This window comes from Vidua chalybeata, chromosome 8, assembly GCF_026979565.1.
Source record: "Vidua chalybeata isolate OUT-0048 chromosome 8, bVidCha1 merged haplotype, whole genome shotgun sequence".
Lineage (NCBI taxonomy): Eukaryota > Metazoa > Chordata > Aves > Passeriformes > Viduidae > Vidua > Vidua chalybeata.
In genome coordinates, this window is record NC_071537.1 from 9387911 (window position 1) to 9403908 (window position 15998).

General features: G+C 37.2%; 1 protein-coding gene across 2 annotated transcripts in view; it reads left to right on the plus strand.

Annotated features, from left to right (window-relative positions):
- GPAM (glycerol-3-phosphate acyltransferase, mitochondrial) overlaps nt 1–15998 on the plus strand; it is a 29959-nt gene that overhangs the window by 10492 nt on the left and 3469 nt on the right. The window contains exons 6-20 of one of the 2 annotated variants that reach the window (XM_053949532.1): nt 525–674; nt 1395–1491; nt 2489–2625; nt 3934–4033; nt 4735–4947; nt 5321–5434; nt 7380–7465; nt 8399–8514; nt 9301–9371; nt 10492–10756; nt 11259–11401; nt 12853–12930; nt 13703–13843; nt 14618–14807; nt 14917–14975. In XM_053949532.1, coding sequence (XP_053805507.1) covers nt 525–674; nt 1395–1491; nt 2489–2625; nt 3934–4033; nt 4735–4947; nt 5321–5434; nt 7380–7465; nt 8399–8514; nt 9301–9371; nt 10492–10756; nt 11259–11401; nt 12853–12930; nt 13703–13843; nt 14618–14807; nt 14917–14975 — 1960 coding nt within the window. The remainder of the gene's footprint in view (nt 1–524; nt 675–1394; nt 1492–2488; nt 2626–3933; nt 4034–4734; nt 4948–5320; nt 5435–7379; nt 7466–8398; nt 8515–9300; nt 9372–10491; nt 10757–11258; nt 11402–12852; nt 12931–13702; nt 13844–14617; nt 14808–14916; nt 14976–15998) is intronic. The other variant, XM_053949533.1, reaches the window with a different exon arrangement.

The window sequence follows — 15998 nt, forward strand, 5'->3', positions numbered from 1 at the left end:
TGTGTTAAAGCCACTTACGGTCTCTTGGGTATGTTTTAAAGGGGGAAAATAGCCCTTATAAAATTTAGTTAGACTTGGTAAAACTGAGAATTCAAGGGCAAAAATAATCTAGATGTTCAAAACAGCAACTGCATAAATCTGTCTAATGAGGTATGTGAAATTGCTGTGGCAGGAAAAAGAAAACATTAACAAAAATGAGGCTGCACCTGTTCCCCCTGAACTTTTAACTTTATTAACCATTTCAGAAAATTGGCAATCACTTAATATTAGTACCTGTGAATTGTGTATGTAATGTTTCATGTAGTCACCTTTGAGCCTGTTCAATCATCACCTGCCTCTTAAATTAGAGGTTATAAAACTGAATCAAGTTTTAATGCATTTGGAGTACACAATAGTTCAGTGTGGATGCTTTTTATGTTTGCAGGTTACTCCTGTAGTAATACATAGCTCATTCCGAGTTGTTGTTTGTGTTTTGGACTCTTCTGTTGTGGGGCTGTCTCATAAACTTTACTTTTTAATGCTAGAGTCCAAAAGGCCATTGTAGATGAAGCTTCTGAACCAAGTACTCCAGGCAGTTTTGTTCAGACGGATCCTAAAGCTATCAACAAAGTGAAGAAAAAAGCTAGGAAAATTCTCCAGGAAATGGTAGCAAATGTGTCACCTGCTTTAATCAGGTAAGAAAAATGTCTCATTGATATTGTCAGTGAGTGGAAGGATGGACAAGCTCTTTCTGCATAATACCAACAAAAATAGTAGTTATTCTTCATTTTCAGATGCAGCAGAAATCCTCTGCCTTTCCAAGGAATATATCTTATGATAAGATTAAATACAAACTTCTCCTTTTCTCCCAAAACTAGTTTTGGTGCTATTGCTTAGATCAGTATTGGCATGATTTGTTGTTCATATGGGCAAGAACAGCTATCTGCAGCATCATAGACTGAAAGATATTTTTCCATTAGCCTATTAGTCTATTTCATAGACTGAAAAATAATTTTTCTATTAGCCTATTCAATATTATAATTTGTAGATATAAGTATCTCAGAGAGTCTTATTTTAGATAAAATCTTCTCTTGTGATGTCTCCATTTACTACTAAGGATGATTTTGTCTCTGTCGTGTTCCTAGTTCACAGCCTTCACTGAGGTTGATACAAGATTTGTGTCATAACTGCAGGAGGCTGAAATGTTGCTACTAACCATAGGCAAAACCTTGTTTAGCAATTGGATTTTATAGTAACCTATAGTTTATAAATTTTTAATAAATAAATTGTTTATTTTATAGTAATTTTGTTTGAATATAAGTTATCAGGTTAACCGTCTTTGCCTTTAGTCATACAGAAACAATACAAAACAGAGGCAGAAATAAATTAAGCTTTTTGAGTTTTTTTTTCCTTAGGCTGACTGGCTGGGTGTTACTGAAGTTGTTTAACAGCTTCTTCTGGAATATCCAGATCCACAGAGGTCAAATAGAAATGGTCAAAGCAGCAACAGAGGTAAGGGAGGGTGGGAGAATCCAGCGAGGTTGATTTCTGAAGTAATTTCTAATAATATTTACAGGACTTTTTGTGAGAGTTCTGCTAAGTCTGTATGAAATGCAATTGTAGGTAGAACTGTATTATATCTGCACTACAGTAAGAACACTGTGAAATAGTGTTCATAATTAAATATATGCTCCTAGAGTTGTGTGACCTGAAATACTATGTGAACTTTGGGTTTACCTTTGATTCAGGATCAAATTTTAACTATTAGGCTGAATGATTGTCTCGGATAACCTTGCATCCGACATCATTTCCGCTTTTTGAGCTGAGGCAGCCAGCAATAAATTAGAAGATCAAGTCAGGATTATTCACTTTTACTTTGATTTGGCATAAAAAACTTTAAAGAAAACCTTTTCCCATTTCTTACTAGCAATCTGTTTCCAGTTTTTCAATATTTATTGAAACTGGTCAAACAAACTCCTGAATGCTACCATTTTCTTTACACTCAAATGAATTAACTCTTCTTTCAGGATTTACCTTAGCAATATTGATTAGATAAATAAAACAAATAAAAAAGTTCCTGTTTTTTCTGCATTTTTTTGAATATTGTGTTTGGGAAACCCACTATTCATAACTCCTTGCTAATGTCTATCTGGTATTTCTATACCAGTACTTTGGTGACAGTGAGGATTTTCCACATCCCTTTAATTGTTTGATTGGTGTCTCAACACTGTCAGCCTGAAGAAACTGGGAGTATTAATCATTGTTAATGTAACAGATACAATTGAAAACTACAGTCCATGAAAACTAAAGAAAAGTTGACTAAAATGTTCTCATTGTCCCAGCTGTAGGAAAACCAGGAGTAAACAAACTCTATTATGGTAACTGGAAGATACAAGCAGTTTAGATAAGATGATGCTAGCAATCTCAACAGTGGATTTAAGAAAAGGAGTAATATTCCATGTTTCCTACCAACTGACCTGTTTCTTTTTTCCTTCTCTCCCCACCATAGATGAATTTGCCTCTTATCTTTTTGCCTGTTCACAAATCCCACATTGACTATCTACTTCTTACATTCATTCTTTTCTGCCATAACATCAAAGCACCCTACATAGCTGCAGGGAACAATCTCAACATCCCCATCTTCAGGTAATAATCTCTCCTTATTTGAAGAAAGACTGAGGTGGTGGGATCTGACCAACTGCACAAAGTGTGCGAGTGTAAGATTATCTGACTGTTATTGGGCCATCATGTAGAATTTCTTTGGTTCCTATGACAGATTGTTTGGTTCCTGTTCAGACAGAGAGCATCACAACATCCTTCTAACAGAGAAGCTCTGTTACAATCTTAGTAGGTTAAGGAGAAAGGATATTCCTTTTTTGGAGTCTCATAGTGGTTAGATGACTAAGGAAAGGTCATCATATGATGATGACCATATGAAAGAGTTGTGACTGTACAGCTTTTCATGCAATTTAGTGAGCTGGCTAATGAGCAGAAACAGTACTTTGAATAGAAAAAGTATTCCACTTGAGTCTGTGTTTAAATTATATTTCTGGTGGCTGAAGAACCTGAGGTATTTAGGTAATATTTTGCCACTGAGAATTTGGACATATTTGGTATCTAAAGAATGATTGGATACTATAGGAAATGATGAGGAAAGAAGGGGAATGCCTTGACTTCAAGGGTATTTTACACCAGTAGGTGCTGGTCTGTAATAATCCTAGTGAAAAAGACATTCCTATAAATTAGCAATTTAAATGCTGGTTCTTAGTGCCAGCAGAATAAAGAAAGTTTAGCATAGATAATCTAACATTACTTTAGGCACTGGGCACCCTGAGTTCTGCAGCATTCAGCAGGCCCATCTTCCCTACATAGCATCCTGTCTGCAGAACGGGGTACTCCTGTTTGGTCTTTTGAGGCAGTAAAGGATTTTTTTCAAGAAAACAGTCCTATTCTTCATGGCTTCTGTCAAGCAGAAGGGATGTCCTCATGAGAAATTCTCACTGTGAGATAAATGCTGGACCATGCAGGTGATGTAATTGCTGGTGCCAAGGGGGAGTTGCCTGCAGATTGCTGTGTTAAAATCAGCTGGCTGAGCTGATTCTGCAGCTGGGAGGAGTGTGCAGCACACCACGGGCATGCAGGCCGTGCAGTCTGTGCAGCACAGACTGGAGCCAGCTCAGGTGAACTCATACATGGGTCACCAGCATCTCAGTGTGCAAGATTCTCCTGGTCAGTGGCCTGTCAAGACAGTGAAGTGGAGCAAGACAGTGCAAATAAGCCTGTTCATAAGTGAAACAGAAATATTTGTTTAGTCCCATCATGTGTGTAATACAGTTTAGTCTTTAAGAATTTCAGTTACTTGAATCTCTGTTGTGTGCAAGGAATTATTTGTTGGAGATGTAGTAGTTTCCTGCAAACTGAAACCAATGAGTATAATCTTCCTTTGGTGTGTAGCACATTGATCCGCAAGCTGGGAGGATTTTTCATCCGTCGGAAGTTGGATCAGAGCCCTGACGGTCGTAAGGATTTCCTGTACAGAGCTTTGCTCTATGTGGTGTGTATTTCTTGTCTGTCTTTCTGTAGGCAGCGTTTCACTTGAGTGGCAAGTGGGAAAAGTGGGTTCCATCGCTCTTTGAATTTAAGTTTTATACTGCAAAAGGGGATTCATTTTTGTATGAAGGTTTGAATTTATAGAATAAAGAAAACTGCATGCTCAGCCCTTTTGAGGATGAGCAGATATCCACCTTGCATAATCCTTATTAAAGAATGTGGAATTAATGTTCTCTGAGTTAACTTATGCTTGTTTCACCGATGTCTTTTGTTGTGAGGCATCTCTACACTGATTCACTTAACACAATGGAAGTCTCTCTTCATGATGGGTTGATGTAATCCTTTGTGCCATTCAGTGTAGTAGCTGTATTTGCATCTTGGAAGATGGGATGTGCTGGTGAACCAGAAGGAAATGAATGTGAATCAACTGCATCAACCATTGCTAGAGATGCTTTTTGAACAGATGTCATTATACTGCTTGTATATTCATGCAAATTCAGTTGCACATAGGTCTGGGCTTGTGTCAGGCATTAATTAATTACTGGAGTTTTTTCCCCACAAGTACTCATGCCAAGTCATGATCTTCCAATGCTTTTAAATGAAAATGGTTGCCGACAATATATCTGAAATATAATTGTGTATTATTATGTATGCCAATATCATTAGATACTTATTTTATCTCTTTTCCAATCTTTTTGTATTCAGCACATAGAAGAATTGTTGAGACAGCAGCAGTTTCTAGAAATATTCTTGGAAGGCACGCGGTCTCGAAGTGGAAAGACATCTGGAGCTAGAGCAGGTCTTCTGTCTGTGGTGGTGGATGCTCTCTTCTCAAATGCTACTCCTGATGTCCTAATTATACCTGTGGGAATCTCCTATGATCGCATAATTGAAGGTCACTATAACAGTGAACAGCTGGTAAGAGCAATCAAACAACTTGTTTTGCCTGGGGGATTTCCTGCTTATGTGCAGGAAAATGTGTTACATAGTTAAAGGTTGTGCTAGTCCTCTGTTCCATGGACTCAGGGTTCCTGTTGAGCCATGAATCTCAAAATGATGGGGATTGCTGAGATACAGGTGACATACTTCTAAATGCAAATTCATGACATGACAAGTAATATGTTCAAGGGGATATCTACAGAGAAAAATAGTTCTCTAGATGAACTTGAAGTTATAAGGTGTGTCAAAAGCTTTGGGCTTGCTTTGTCTGCTGTTGCATGCATTTAATTTTAAACATAACCTTTTAATTGCAAAGTGGAAGAAAAGCAAAACAACCGCCTATGTTTTCTAGGGCAAGCCTAAGAAGAATGAAAGTCTTTGGAGTATAGCTAGAGGAGTCTTCAGAATGCTGCGGAAGAATTATGGGTGTGTCAGAGTAGATTTTGCACAACCATTTTCCTTAAAAGTAAGTTTGATATCTTGAATGCCTTTTTAAAGGTTTGACATTCTTCGTGTTTCAATAGTGAGACACATTTATTTTGATTTTCTCATTGTTGGTTATCATCACTAGCATTATCTGCTGCAGACCATTCTAGCAGGACAAAAGAATCCCTGTTTTTTATGAATGTTTGAGTCTTTGGGCACCTTTGTATTAAGCTGAAATAGTCTCAGACGTGATATATTAGTTTTGAAACAGTGTAAGTATTCTTACTGGTAGGGTTCTTTGTTTAACAAGCAATCTTTAAAATGATCCTTATACTGTCTAGCAATTCTTCACATTGCAGAGACATTTGGAGTTGAAGGAAGCTGAATACTGTTTTCCAGCTTAATTTAATGACATCTGCAATGGTTGAGGAAGGGCATTTATCTCGCTGGATTTTTAAAATTGCTAAGCAAATTAGTAGCTATAAAAGTGTCATGGGTAATATATAATGAAAATCTGTATATTCTTTGAAAGTCATCATTCGTTATTATTTCACAACTGTTACCTACAGTACTTCACTGTCTTCTGTTCTGTAGTTTCTCAGAGAATGGGGTAGTGTGGCAGTATCTACCTTTATCTAAATTTTCTCAAATCTCTTTGCAGAATCTGCTGGTACTAATCTATATTTCACTAATCTGTATTCTGCCACAGTATACCTTATTTTTAGTGTGACTTTAATAAGATTAAGCACTGTAACAGCAACTTACTAGAACATTATTCAAATTAATTAGATGTTCTTTCTGCCCTACTTCTCTCAGAAAAAGCAGTAGGGTTGGAGAGCTTTGGAGAGTTCAGTTACCACAGCACGAAATTATTGTGACCGGCTGCATTCCATTATAATTAGTGTAGTAGGGAAAGATACTAATTCACTTCCAAAGGAGAAGGCTTGGGCTATTCTTGGTAGGGAGTTAACAACTCTTCTTGGATCAGTGTAAGGAAAAGAGGGTTATCTGCCCTCTTAATCTAGTGAAATGCTAATCACTCTGTACCTTCCCAGCAGCCTCTGTCAGGTCTCATTTGTACCTGTGTTCCTTATTGTGCTCTAGAATAGTGACAAATGACATAAATCGTTTAAGTGTGCCTTAGCTCACATTTGCAGAAGTGTAACTTCAGTTGTGTCACTGCAGGTTTTTCTAAAACAGATGAGCTTTGGGGGTTAATTTTGGGCATCTGCAGTTCTATGAGCACAGGCTTGGAAGCAGAAGAGAGTGTGAAAGAGGCTGTGGAAGTCTTTTAAGCAGCTTTCCTGGGGGGGAGCTGTTTTCCTGACCAGCAGGTTAAGTGGCTCTTTAGTTTCCCGTTCTTTACAGAAACTGAGGGAACACAGCGTCCTGAAAACAGAATAGTGTAAGTTTTAACCTATAAGGAGAGGAGTTTGACTTGTGAGAAATTTGGGATTCAGGAATTCTAAGCATGCAGTACCCTGCCTGCTTCTTGGGGGCTTTAGTTTGTGTCTTGCAACTGGAGTTTTGTACAGCAGTGTTTCTTCCCCTTAGAAGTTCTCTCTCCTGGCATTTGAGGGAGGCAGGAGTAAGGGATAATTACAGTCTCCATGCTGGTTCTGAATGGGTGCTAGGTTTTGCTTTCATTCATGTTAATGAGGCAGTTCTCATTAATTTAATCGTAGAACTCATCTCAAAGGAGTTGTTCACAGCAGCATGCTGACAGAGGTTATGTGTTGTTTTCATTGCAAGGTTTTTTATGAAGTACAGATTGCTTGCTGTGGGAAGTCTACTTTTTGCATAAAAAAAGTGAATAAGCTGTTGAAAACTTTTAATATCTCTGACCTTATTACTGCTTTTTTAGGGGGAGCTATTTTTAATCAGTTGCATTTTTTGAATCATTGTCTTTTTCCTGTAATAGCATTATCAGTTGAATGCAAGAATAAGTAGAAAAAGTACAAAATTAACAGGCCTTTTTTTAACAGGAATATGTAAACAGCCAAAGCCAAAAACCTGTGCCTGCTCCTTTTTCTTTGGAACAAGCTTTGTTACCAGCTATACTTCCATCAAGGTAGAGATTTTTTTTTTTTGGGCGCTGTTGAAAAGGGAGGACAGGTTGGGATTTGTTTGTTTATCTTTTTAGTGTTCTGCATTACATTCCAAGCAATGCTTGAACTCTGCATGGATAATCTAATTGTTTATAGAAAAGTGCAAAACTTAGGCAATTCTAAGTGCAATTTATTATAAGAGTTACAATTCTTCCTGATGAGCTCTATTCAAATAAATTCAAGTAGACTTTTTTCCTTTTTTTTTGTTTTTTTTTTTTTAGTAACCTCTGTTGGTTTGTTTAAAAATGTTATGGAATAATTTAGGGGGGGAAATGACATGCTTAGGGAAAAGTAAAGGACTTGTTTTTGAACCTCACAAACATTTCACAAGGTTTTTGGAATAGTTTCAAAGCAAATAGGACCTGTGAGTGAGTACTCCTTGTTTTCAAGGAGCTGACTGTCAGAGCTGCAAAACTGCTCAAGGGTTAGTTCTGCATTTGTTACATAGGTACACGTTTTAGCTGTTTTTTTCAGGAGTTATACAAACCTGTGTGGTCCTGGTGGGGGCAAAGTCAGTCCTGTACCTTTAGAAAGTTGTGAGTCCGTACAAAAGACCGTAGAGAAACTGGGCTCTGTCTTTTAGGCAAATTGTTTTTTTCTACTGTTGTCCATATTCGTTGAAGGAAAAAGAGCAATTGGTGTTAGAGCAAAGTCATGAGTAGCCATAGAAAAAGCTTGCAATTTTTCTTCTGGTAGTCTTATTTTTGTTCAGTGCAAAGAAATAATCAGGAAAAGTTGGTAGAGCTTTTTGCTGATAACATTTTCTGCCCTTACCAGACTGTAGTGGTATTTTGTGCTGTGGTTCAGTTAAGTGTACATAAAAAAATCAGTTTATATTATTTTACATTTTGATCAGAATCTAAATGTCATCATGTTAATTTTTATTCTGTATTCAGACCTAATGATACTGTGGATGAAGGTGCAGAAGCCTCGCTGCCCAACTCCAGGGATATCACCAGCGAACCCTTCAGAAGAGAGCTGATAGCCAACTTGGCTGAGCATGTTTTGTTCAGTAAGTGTTGAAGAGTATCACTACCACAGAATCATAGAGTGGTGTGGATAGGAAGGGACCTTGAAGATCATCTCATTTCAACCCCCCTGCCATGGGCAGTGACACCTTCCACTGGAGCAGGTTGCTGTCAGCTGCCTGTTCGGTTTTGCTGACAGCATGAATTTTCTGTGTGGTAATGTCACACTTCCTAATTGTCTCCATTCAGGTGATCATTTCATGACTTACATAATTTTGACAATTCTCCATATTTTGTCTCCCTCCATTCTCTTCAAAATTTAATAAACTCTTTTTCTGATCAAGTAGAAGATTTTTATTCTGTTTGTTGGACTAGTACACTAAACTTTCTGTACTTTGAAGTGCTTGATTGTCTTATTGATACACTCATTGCTTGTCTCTTCATGTAAGGAGCTATTGGAGTGTCTTAATGGCATTATTTAAAATTATACATGAACTCATCTAGCTGCATAGATCAGTGTTGCCAGGTTTTACAGGTTATGTGCTGTGTGCTTCAGTCAGTAGGTCTGTGGTTTGTGGTACCAGAGATACACAGGAAACAGTACTTACCTTAGTAAATATTAAAGCTTTATTTGGCCTTCTTAGTCCCAGTTGCTTTGATTACTTTAATATTGTTTCTGGACAGACATAATGCACTTTGTATTTCATTCAGTGGGTACAGTTCTGTGCCCACATCAATGTTATTATTTTTTAAATAGTGGGTACTCTTTCATTTGTAATGGTGTTTGGAATGTCTCAGATGCTCAGCAAGTTTATCTTGTTCACCTCTAGCTGCTGACAAGTCCTGTGCTGTGATGTCTACCCACATTGTTGCCTGTTTGTTGCTGTACAGACACAGGCAGGTAAGGCTTCTGTGTTGCTTAAATAGCCAAACATTGCTTTGGCCTTGTTAACTTAATAAAAAAAAAAAGTATGGATTTTACTATTGTATGATACTGATTAAAAAAAAAGATGCATTTAAATTAAAAGTGGATTTCAGGTAGTCTGAGTGCTGATATTTTAGTTAGCAGTGAGTGCTTGAACACAAGCCATTATTGATGGGATGATAATAAATGCTCATGTGGAAATAGATCTTTGTAATTCAAAATGTTATGCTTTTTTTAAAGATTGCATGGGTTTCATTTATTGTATCAGGGTTGTTTTTTAGATTTCAAAACATATTCACTACAGAATACTTTAGAAACTGTTCCATTAATTTCCAAATGGATTTTACTGTTCCTCAGTACTAAAATGCTATATCACAATGGCTGAATGATACTAATGTTTACCTGAAGTCTTGTGCATGAAAGTTGGAAGATTTTTTTTTTCCTCCTACAAGTTTTTGTATTTTTTTCTAAACGTCTTTCAAATCTGAAGCTTTTATTGCACATAAATTGAGAACAAATGGAAAAATACTGGTCACTTGTATAGTCCTGCTTGTGAAGGAAGTGTTACCATTCTCATCAGTCCAGTCTTTCCAATTTCCTAAAATAGTGGAATCAAAGAAGCATTTTACAATGTGATCTGACTCCATTTTGGCAGAAAACAGGAAAAGGAGGTGCCTGAGGAAAGACTTTTCCTCATGTTCCACACCAATTGTTCCCTTCTATTAAGTGTGATATTCCCAGCTAATTGATCATTCTCTTTACAGCATAGGTAATGGAAATATGATACTTCTGACATGGTCTTGAGGTATCTTGATGTATTCAGGTGTCTGCAGGCTGTGAAACAAACCAAGATGCAAAGAAAAACCTTGCATTCCCAAATAGTTCCATGGCTGTAAAATATAATTGCATGTAATTCAAAACATGTGGAACTACTTCATCAAAACCTCAGTGAAAATCAGTTTTTCTGATAAGACTGTTGTGCTTTGGATTATTGGCAATTAGTGTATTGTGTTTGATATATACCTGATTATGTGATTTACTGATAGATTCCTGTGCAGAAAAATTGTTTTAACTGTGTGATTCTGTTTATTTGTAGGGAACTGATCTTTCCAGACTGGTAGAAGATTTCTTCTCTATGAAGGAGGAGGTCCTAGCCCGTGACTTTGACTTGGGATTTTCAGGGAACTCAGATGATGTTGTCATGCATGCCATCCACTTGTTGGGGAACTGTGTAAATATCACAAACACGAGCAGAAACAACGAGTTCTTTGTTACTCCCAGCATCACAATACCTGCTGTCTTTGAGCTCAACTTCTACAGCAATGGAATACTTCATGTATTCATTAAAGAGGCTGTTATTGGTATGTTTTGGGGGTTATCAGGAGAAGATTTTCTTGTAATCCTTGAAGTCAAAGAATCTGCACAAAAATCCCTATCACTTTCTCATGTTATTTACTTTAATACAATTTTCCACTTCCTGTTTCAACTCATGTTTACCTTAACAAAGAGTTTTAAAGCAAACTTATATTTTGTTTGAGGAATGTTCCTATTCTTTTTTCCCCTCATCCTTTATCTTTCTTGGAAGTATTTGTATATTGGTCACTGCCATAGACAAGGCACTATCAGAGTTCTGAGCCAACATGGTAAAACCTGAGTTCTGGTGTGCAGTATTTTTATGAGATTTTGTTTTGATCTGACATTACTGGACACAAAAGAGTGGTTAAGTCTGTCTTTATTTTGAATGGCATGTGTAATATTTGACTGCTTTTAGCCCCAGAAGTGGACAAAACAGAAGTCTGATGTTTCCTTTGCCATAAAGCTCTTAGGAAAATTAAACTTTGCCTGTGTTTGTTTCTGCTCCAGCCTGCAGTCTTCATGCAATTCAGAGCAGGAGGTACAGAAACGGCACCAGTGGTGCTTCTCCCAGTTTAATCAGTCAAGAACACCTGGTCCGAAAAGCTGCCAGCTTGTGCTACTTGCTTTCACATGAATTCACTGTGTCTTTGGTAAGTAATTGCATTAATTGTCCAGTTTGTGTTTTGCTTGTTACTTTAAAATTACAGGATGCTTTCTACAAGTGTCACAGCTCTGGTCTGTTCACTGTTCACACTGCAGTGTGATGGTGATGGGTATCAATGGCTGTCACACACTGAGTGCCACCTGCTGCTCCTGAAAGTGCTGAAGTGGCTGATGCTGGGCTGGGCCTGGGACATTTCTGCTGTGCTTTAGACCTTTCCTGAGAAAAGCAGCATTAAGAAGCCCACCTCGAGTTGTGGGAAGCTTAGAGACCAGCTTCTGTAACATATTTTGTGTCATTCCTGTCATTAGATCATCACAGCTGTATTTGCATTCGGCCCAAACTATTTTTTTTTTACCTAATGAAACAAAAGTCATTGTAAGTACCCAGCTCCTATGAGTTTGCACAGATAATTGAAATTGTGTTGGGAAGTAAGGCTCCATATTGTAAAAATGTCCCTTATTTGCATAGGAGTGCAGTACTCATGTTGTGCCACACCTAGTACTTAGTGGAAATTTTAAACATGGCCTGACTTCAATTTTTTTTGTTACAAAACACTGACAAGAGCTGATGTTATCTCACTTTTCAGACACTGCATACTTCCAGTTTTAAGTGCTAGGTGTTATTTTTTCTTATGTGTAGAAGTTACTTAAAATTCTAGAGATTCTTCAATTAGTTCTTAACATTTGTACTCATATTTGACGTGTGCGTTTTTATGGGAGCATAAGCCAAATTTAGTATTTTTGTCTACGTAGTAATGTTAGCTCATATACTGGAGTTCTTTAGTAATATTATCCTTCTGCTTTCAGAGTTATTTATGGATTATTATTTTTTTAACTAGGAAAATATTTCCTTAATTATTATTTTATATATATAAATATAATATTATAAATAAAGATGTTACAGATTATAATATATATTATATAATTATAATATATATTATAAATAAATATAATATAAATATTATATATCTATTTATTGTATTATGTAAAAGAAGTTGGATTTTTTAAATTCAGTTTCAAAACACGTAAGAGAATTTCTTGGAAGTGTAGTTTCCTATAAATTCAAAATAGATCCCTTTTATGAGTTTCAATAATTTTAATTTTATGATGATTTTATTCTGGGCATGTTAACAAACTAAAATTCGGTTAGAGGATATTAAAAAGGGATAATATTTAATGTGGCTTTTTACCAGTGGTAATGCATTTTGGAAACATCTTGCACATGTTTTAAATATCCTATTTCACTATAATATTTTTAATGTCTGCCAGGATAAACACAGGAGTGGTTCAGTGGGATTATGCTGATAAAAGTTCAACAGCTTGCATAAAAGAAATAGTACTGCTATATCTAAAACATTCATACTGAACAGGGAATGATGTTGCTGTAATGGGTATAATGGATGTGACTTTTTCACTGCATTCCTTTTATGTTGTGCAGCCTTGCCAGGTGGTCTATCAAGTTTGCCACGAGTCTGTGGAAAGGCTGATCCAGTATGGCATTCTCCTGGTGGCTGAGGTAAAGTGGCAGAGATGCTGTGGGAGTGGTGTACTGCACTATGGGTGGTTTATGCTCCTTAGTTGTGAGACTTGTTCTAAGTATATGTTGTTACTGAAAGCTTGTAACAACGTGCTCAGGACTGAGACTGCTTCATTCCTCTATTCCTAAGCATCAGACAGTTGGGTACAGTCAGCCTGTGATGCTTCATGACTCTGTGTGTAATTTCATTTTACCAGTAAAGCTACTAAGGAAGACATGTATTTTTGTACTGTCTTGAAACTTGGGATTCATTTTATTGTTGAAGCTATTTCAAATGTAGCATAGTTACATGGATTTTTTTACCTTCTAGTCTACAGGAATCAGGAGTCCAGACCTTTAGTCATTCTTTAATTCTTCTGTATTTATCTCAGAATTACTGTAAAACTCCTCAGCTTGCAATTTCAGGGCTGTAGGGGGGTCACTGTATGGTGCAATTTGCCAGAGGTGCACAGTGCAAAGAAAGCCTTAGGAGTGGAGGCAGCTGATTCAGCATATCTTTTCTTCATAAACTTCTTTTTGTGCACAGTAAACAAACCTGGGAACCCAGGAGGAAGCAAGAAAAAAACCCAGTCTTTTTCACCAGATGTCTCTTCTCTCTCCTTTTCTCAATGGTGTCTATAATTGAGTCTCACTTGCATCCATTAACTATTGGTTGATAAATGAATGAAGTCAGATGAGATTATAAAATAAACCAATTGCTTGCCTGGATTTGGAGTTTTACCTATTTACCACCTTGTTTTTGAAATTTAAGCAGGATGATCAGGAGGATGTTAGTCCCAATCTTACAGAACAGCAGTGGAATAAAAAACTCCCTGAGCCATTATCTTGGAGAAGTGATGAGGAAGATGAAGACAGTGATTTTGGAGAGGAGCAGAGAGATTGCTACCTAAAGGTAATATTTTCTTTAGGCAACTAATGTTGAACCCTCTTGTGAGAGATGTAAATGACTTTGTTTATTCAGGACAGGTACTGATAATTTGGGGGGGGGGGCGGGGTTTTGTTGGTTATTGTTATATGTTAGTATTGTTATTGTAAATATGTTATTGTAAATATGTTAGTATTTTTGTACAGTCCATTTGTCTCCTTCTCTTGAGGAAAATAGCTGAAGAAACATAAACAATCTTTATAGGGAGGTGGAAGAGCAATGGTTAGAGTCCTGAAAACTGATAAAGAATCAAGTACCTTGGTTTTATTCTTTACATGCTGTCTAAAAGGGGCACATCCAGCTGGTGTTTATATTCAGCCTATGTTTCACTTCATAGATTGCTTATGTTGACTTTAGATATATTACTAGTTTTCTCAGAGCTGACACAAACACTCTTTAGGATATCTTGTTAACACTTGAAAACTTCTGTCGCTGTGAATGTAGGGCAGCCCTTCTGTTGGCTGCAGAACAGCATGATGTCTTTAATTTTATCTTGGGAAAAAAAGTAGTAATCTGCAGGAGGAAAAAATAGCATTGGTCTGTCATGTTCAGTGCCTGTTTTGTCCCTCATGATAAACCTCTTTTTTTGCTATGCTCCCATATTGTGCTGTGCCCCCACACTTCTTTTTGTATAGGTTTTTGTGCTTTTGTTTTTATTTTGGTTGCTGTTTGGACATGTTATGCCTTGCAGGTCGTTCTGGTTTCCACTCTGTCACTGAACCTTTTATTGACTTTCCTTAGGTGAGCCAGTCTCAAGAGCACCAGCAATACATCACCTTCCTGCAGAGGTTACTGGGACCATTACTGGAGGCATACAGCTCTGCTGTCATCTTTGTGCACAATTTTAGTGGTCCTGTTTTAGAGTCTGAATATATTCAGAAGCTACACAGGCACTTAATAAGCAGGACAGAGAGGAATGTTGCTGTGTATGGTACGTTAAACTGGTTTTGGAGCAGGGTTTGATTCATTCTGTTCTTCCTACCACAAGGTAGCCCAAATTGAATTTCAGTTTGTTTATCTCTGGGTTTTCTCTCTTGCAGCTGAGAGTGCTACCTACAGTCATGTGAAAAATGCAGTGAAAGTCTTCAAGGAAATTGGAGTAAGTGTTTGGTGCTCAGAGCTGGCGACTGTTAAGTTTCATTTCAATAATGAGCACAATTTGGACATTTCAAGGAATCTGTTCAGTGTCATTTTAAAATCAGTGATTGTATCTGTGGAAATGTATTGTGGGTTTGGAGCATTTTGGTTTCCTTTAGGCTGGGGGCTGTAACAGACCACAAGCTGCAGAACAGGGCACTTCTTGCCCCTGGGAAGGTCTGTCTGGATGGATGGGTGACTAGACATTTTTATTCACAGCAAATGGAGTTCCTCTGTTGTACTCCGTGTCCCTGTTGAGCCATACTGAAAGGCTGAGAGCATGATCTATGCTCAGTAACAGCTAAATCTAATTTTGAAGTCTACTTAAATCTTTAAAAAAGCATTAGTTATTGAATTTTGGCTTAATCGTGATTGATGCTTCAGAAGAACCATCCTTATACACCTTCAGTGTTCACCTTGAGGATAGAGGTCTTGTTTAAGATAAACATTCAGTTTTGTACTTTACCACTAGTATTTTAAATCATAAATCACCCATCTAGATTTTGCAAGTGAAGTGTTTTTCTTTCATCAGACTGGCATGGCTTCCTGAATGCCAGATAAGATGCAGCATTATAATTTGGAAAGTATTGATGTTTAGGAAAAATGTTGCTGGGTATGGGTTTTAAAGTCTTTGCCTTTAAATTCTGATATATTGAATAATCCAACAATAGTTGGCCTAGTAAAGGCATCTTTCTGTAGACTCTGAATAGCTGTGAGGAAAGCACAAACTGAATCCATCATTTTCCAACAGCAGGATAAACTAGAATGAAAAGTGGAACTAGATAATGTTTGCTGAGCATCTTTTATAGCACAGCATCTGAATTCTTGTTTTTAAAGTGCTTACACTTTCAACTGGATGCCTTTGATGGTTGTTTTGTCCCTCACTGTTAAGATTTGGCTCTTTATCACACACTGTACTTATTTCTCAACTTCTTTTCTTCCATAACCCCTGAAGGGCTTCAGCATTGAGTGAATTGTAATAACA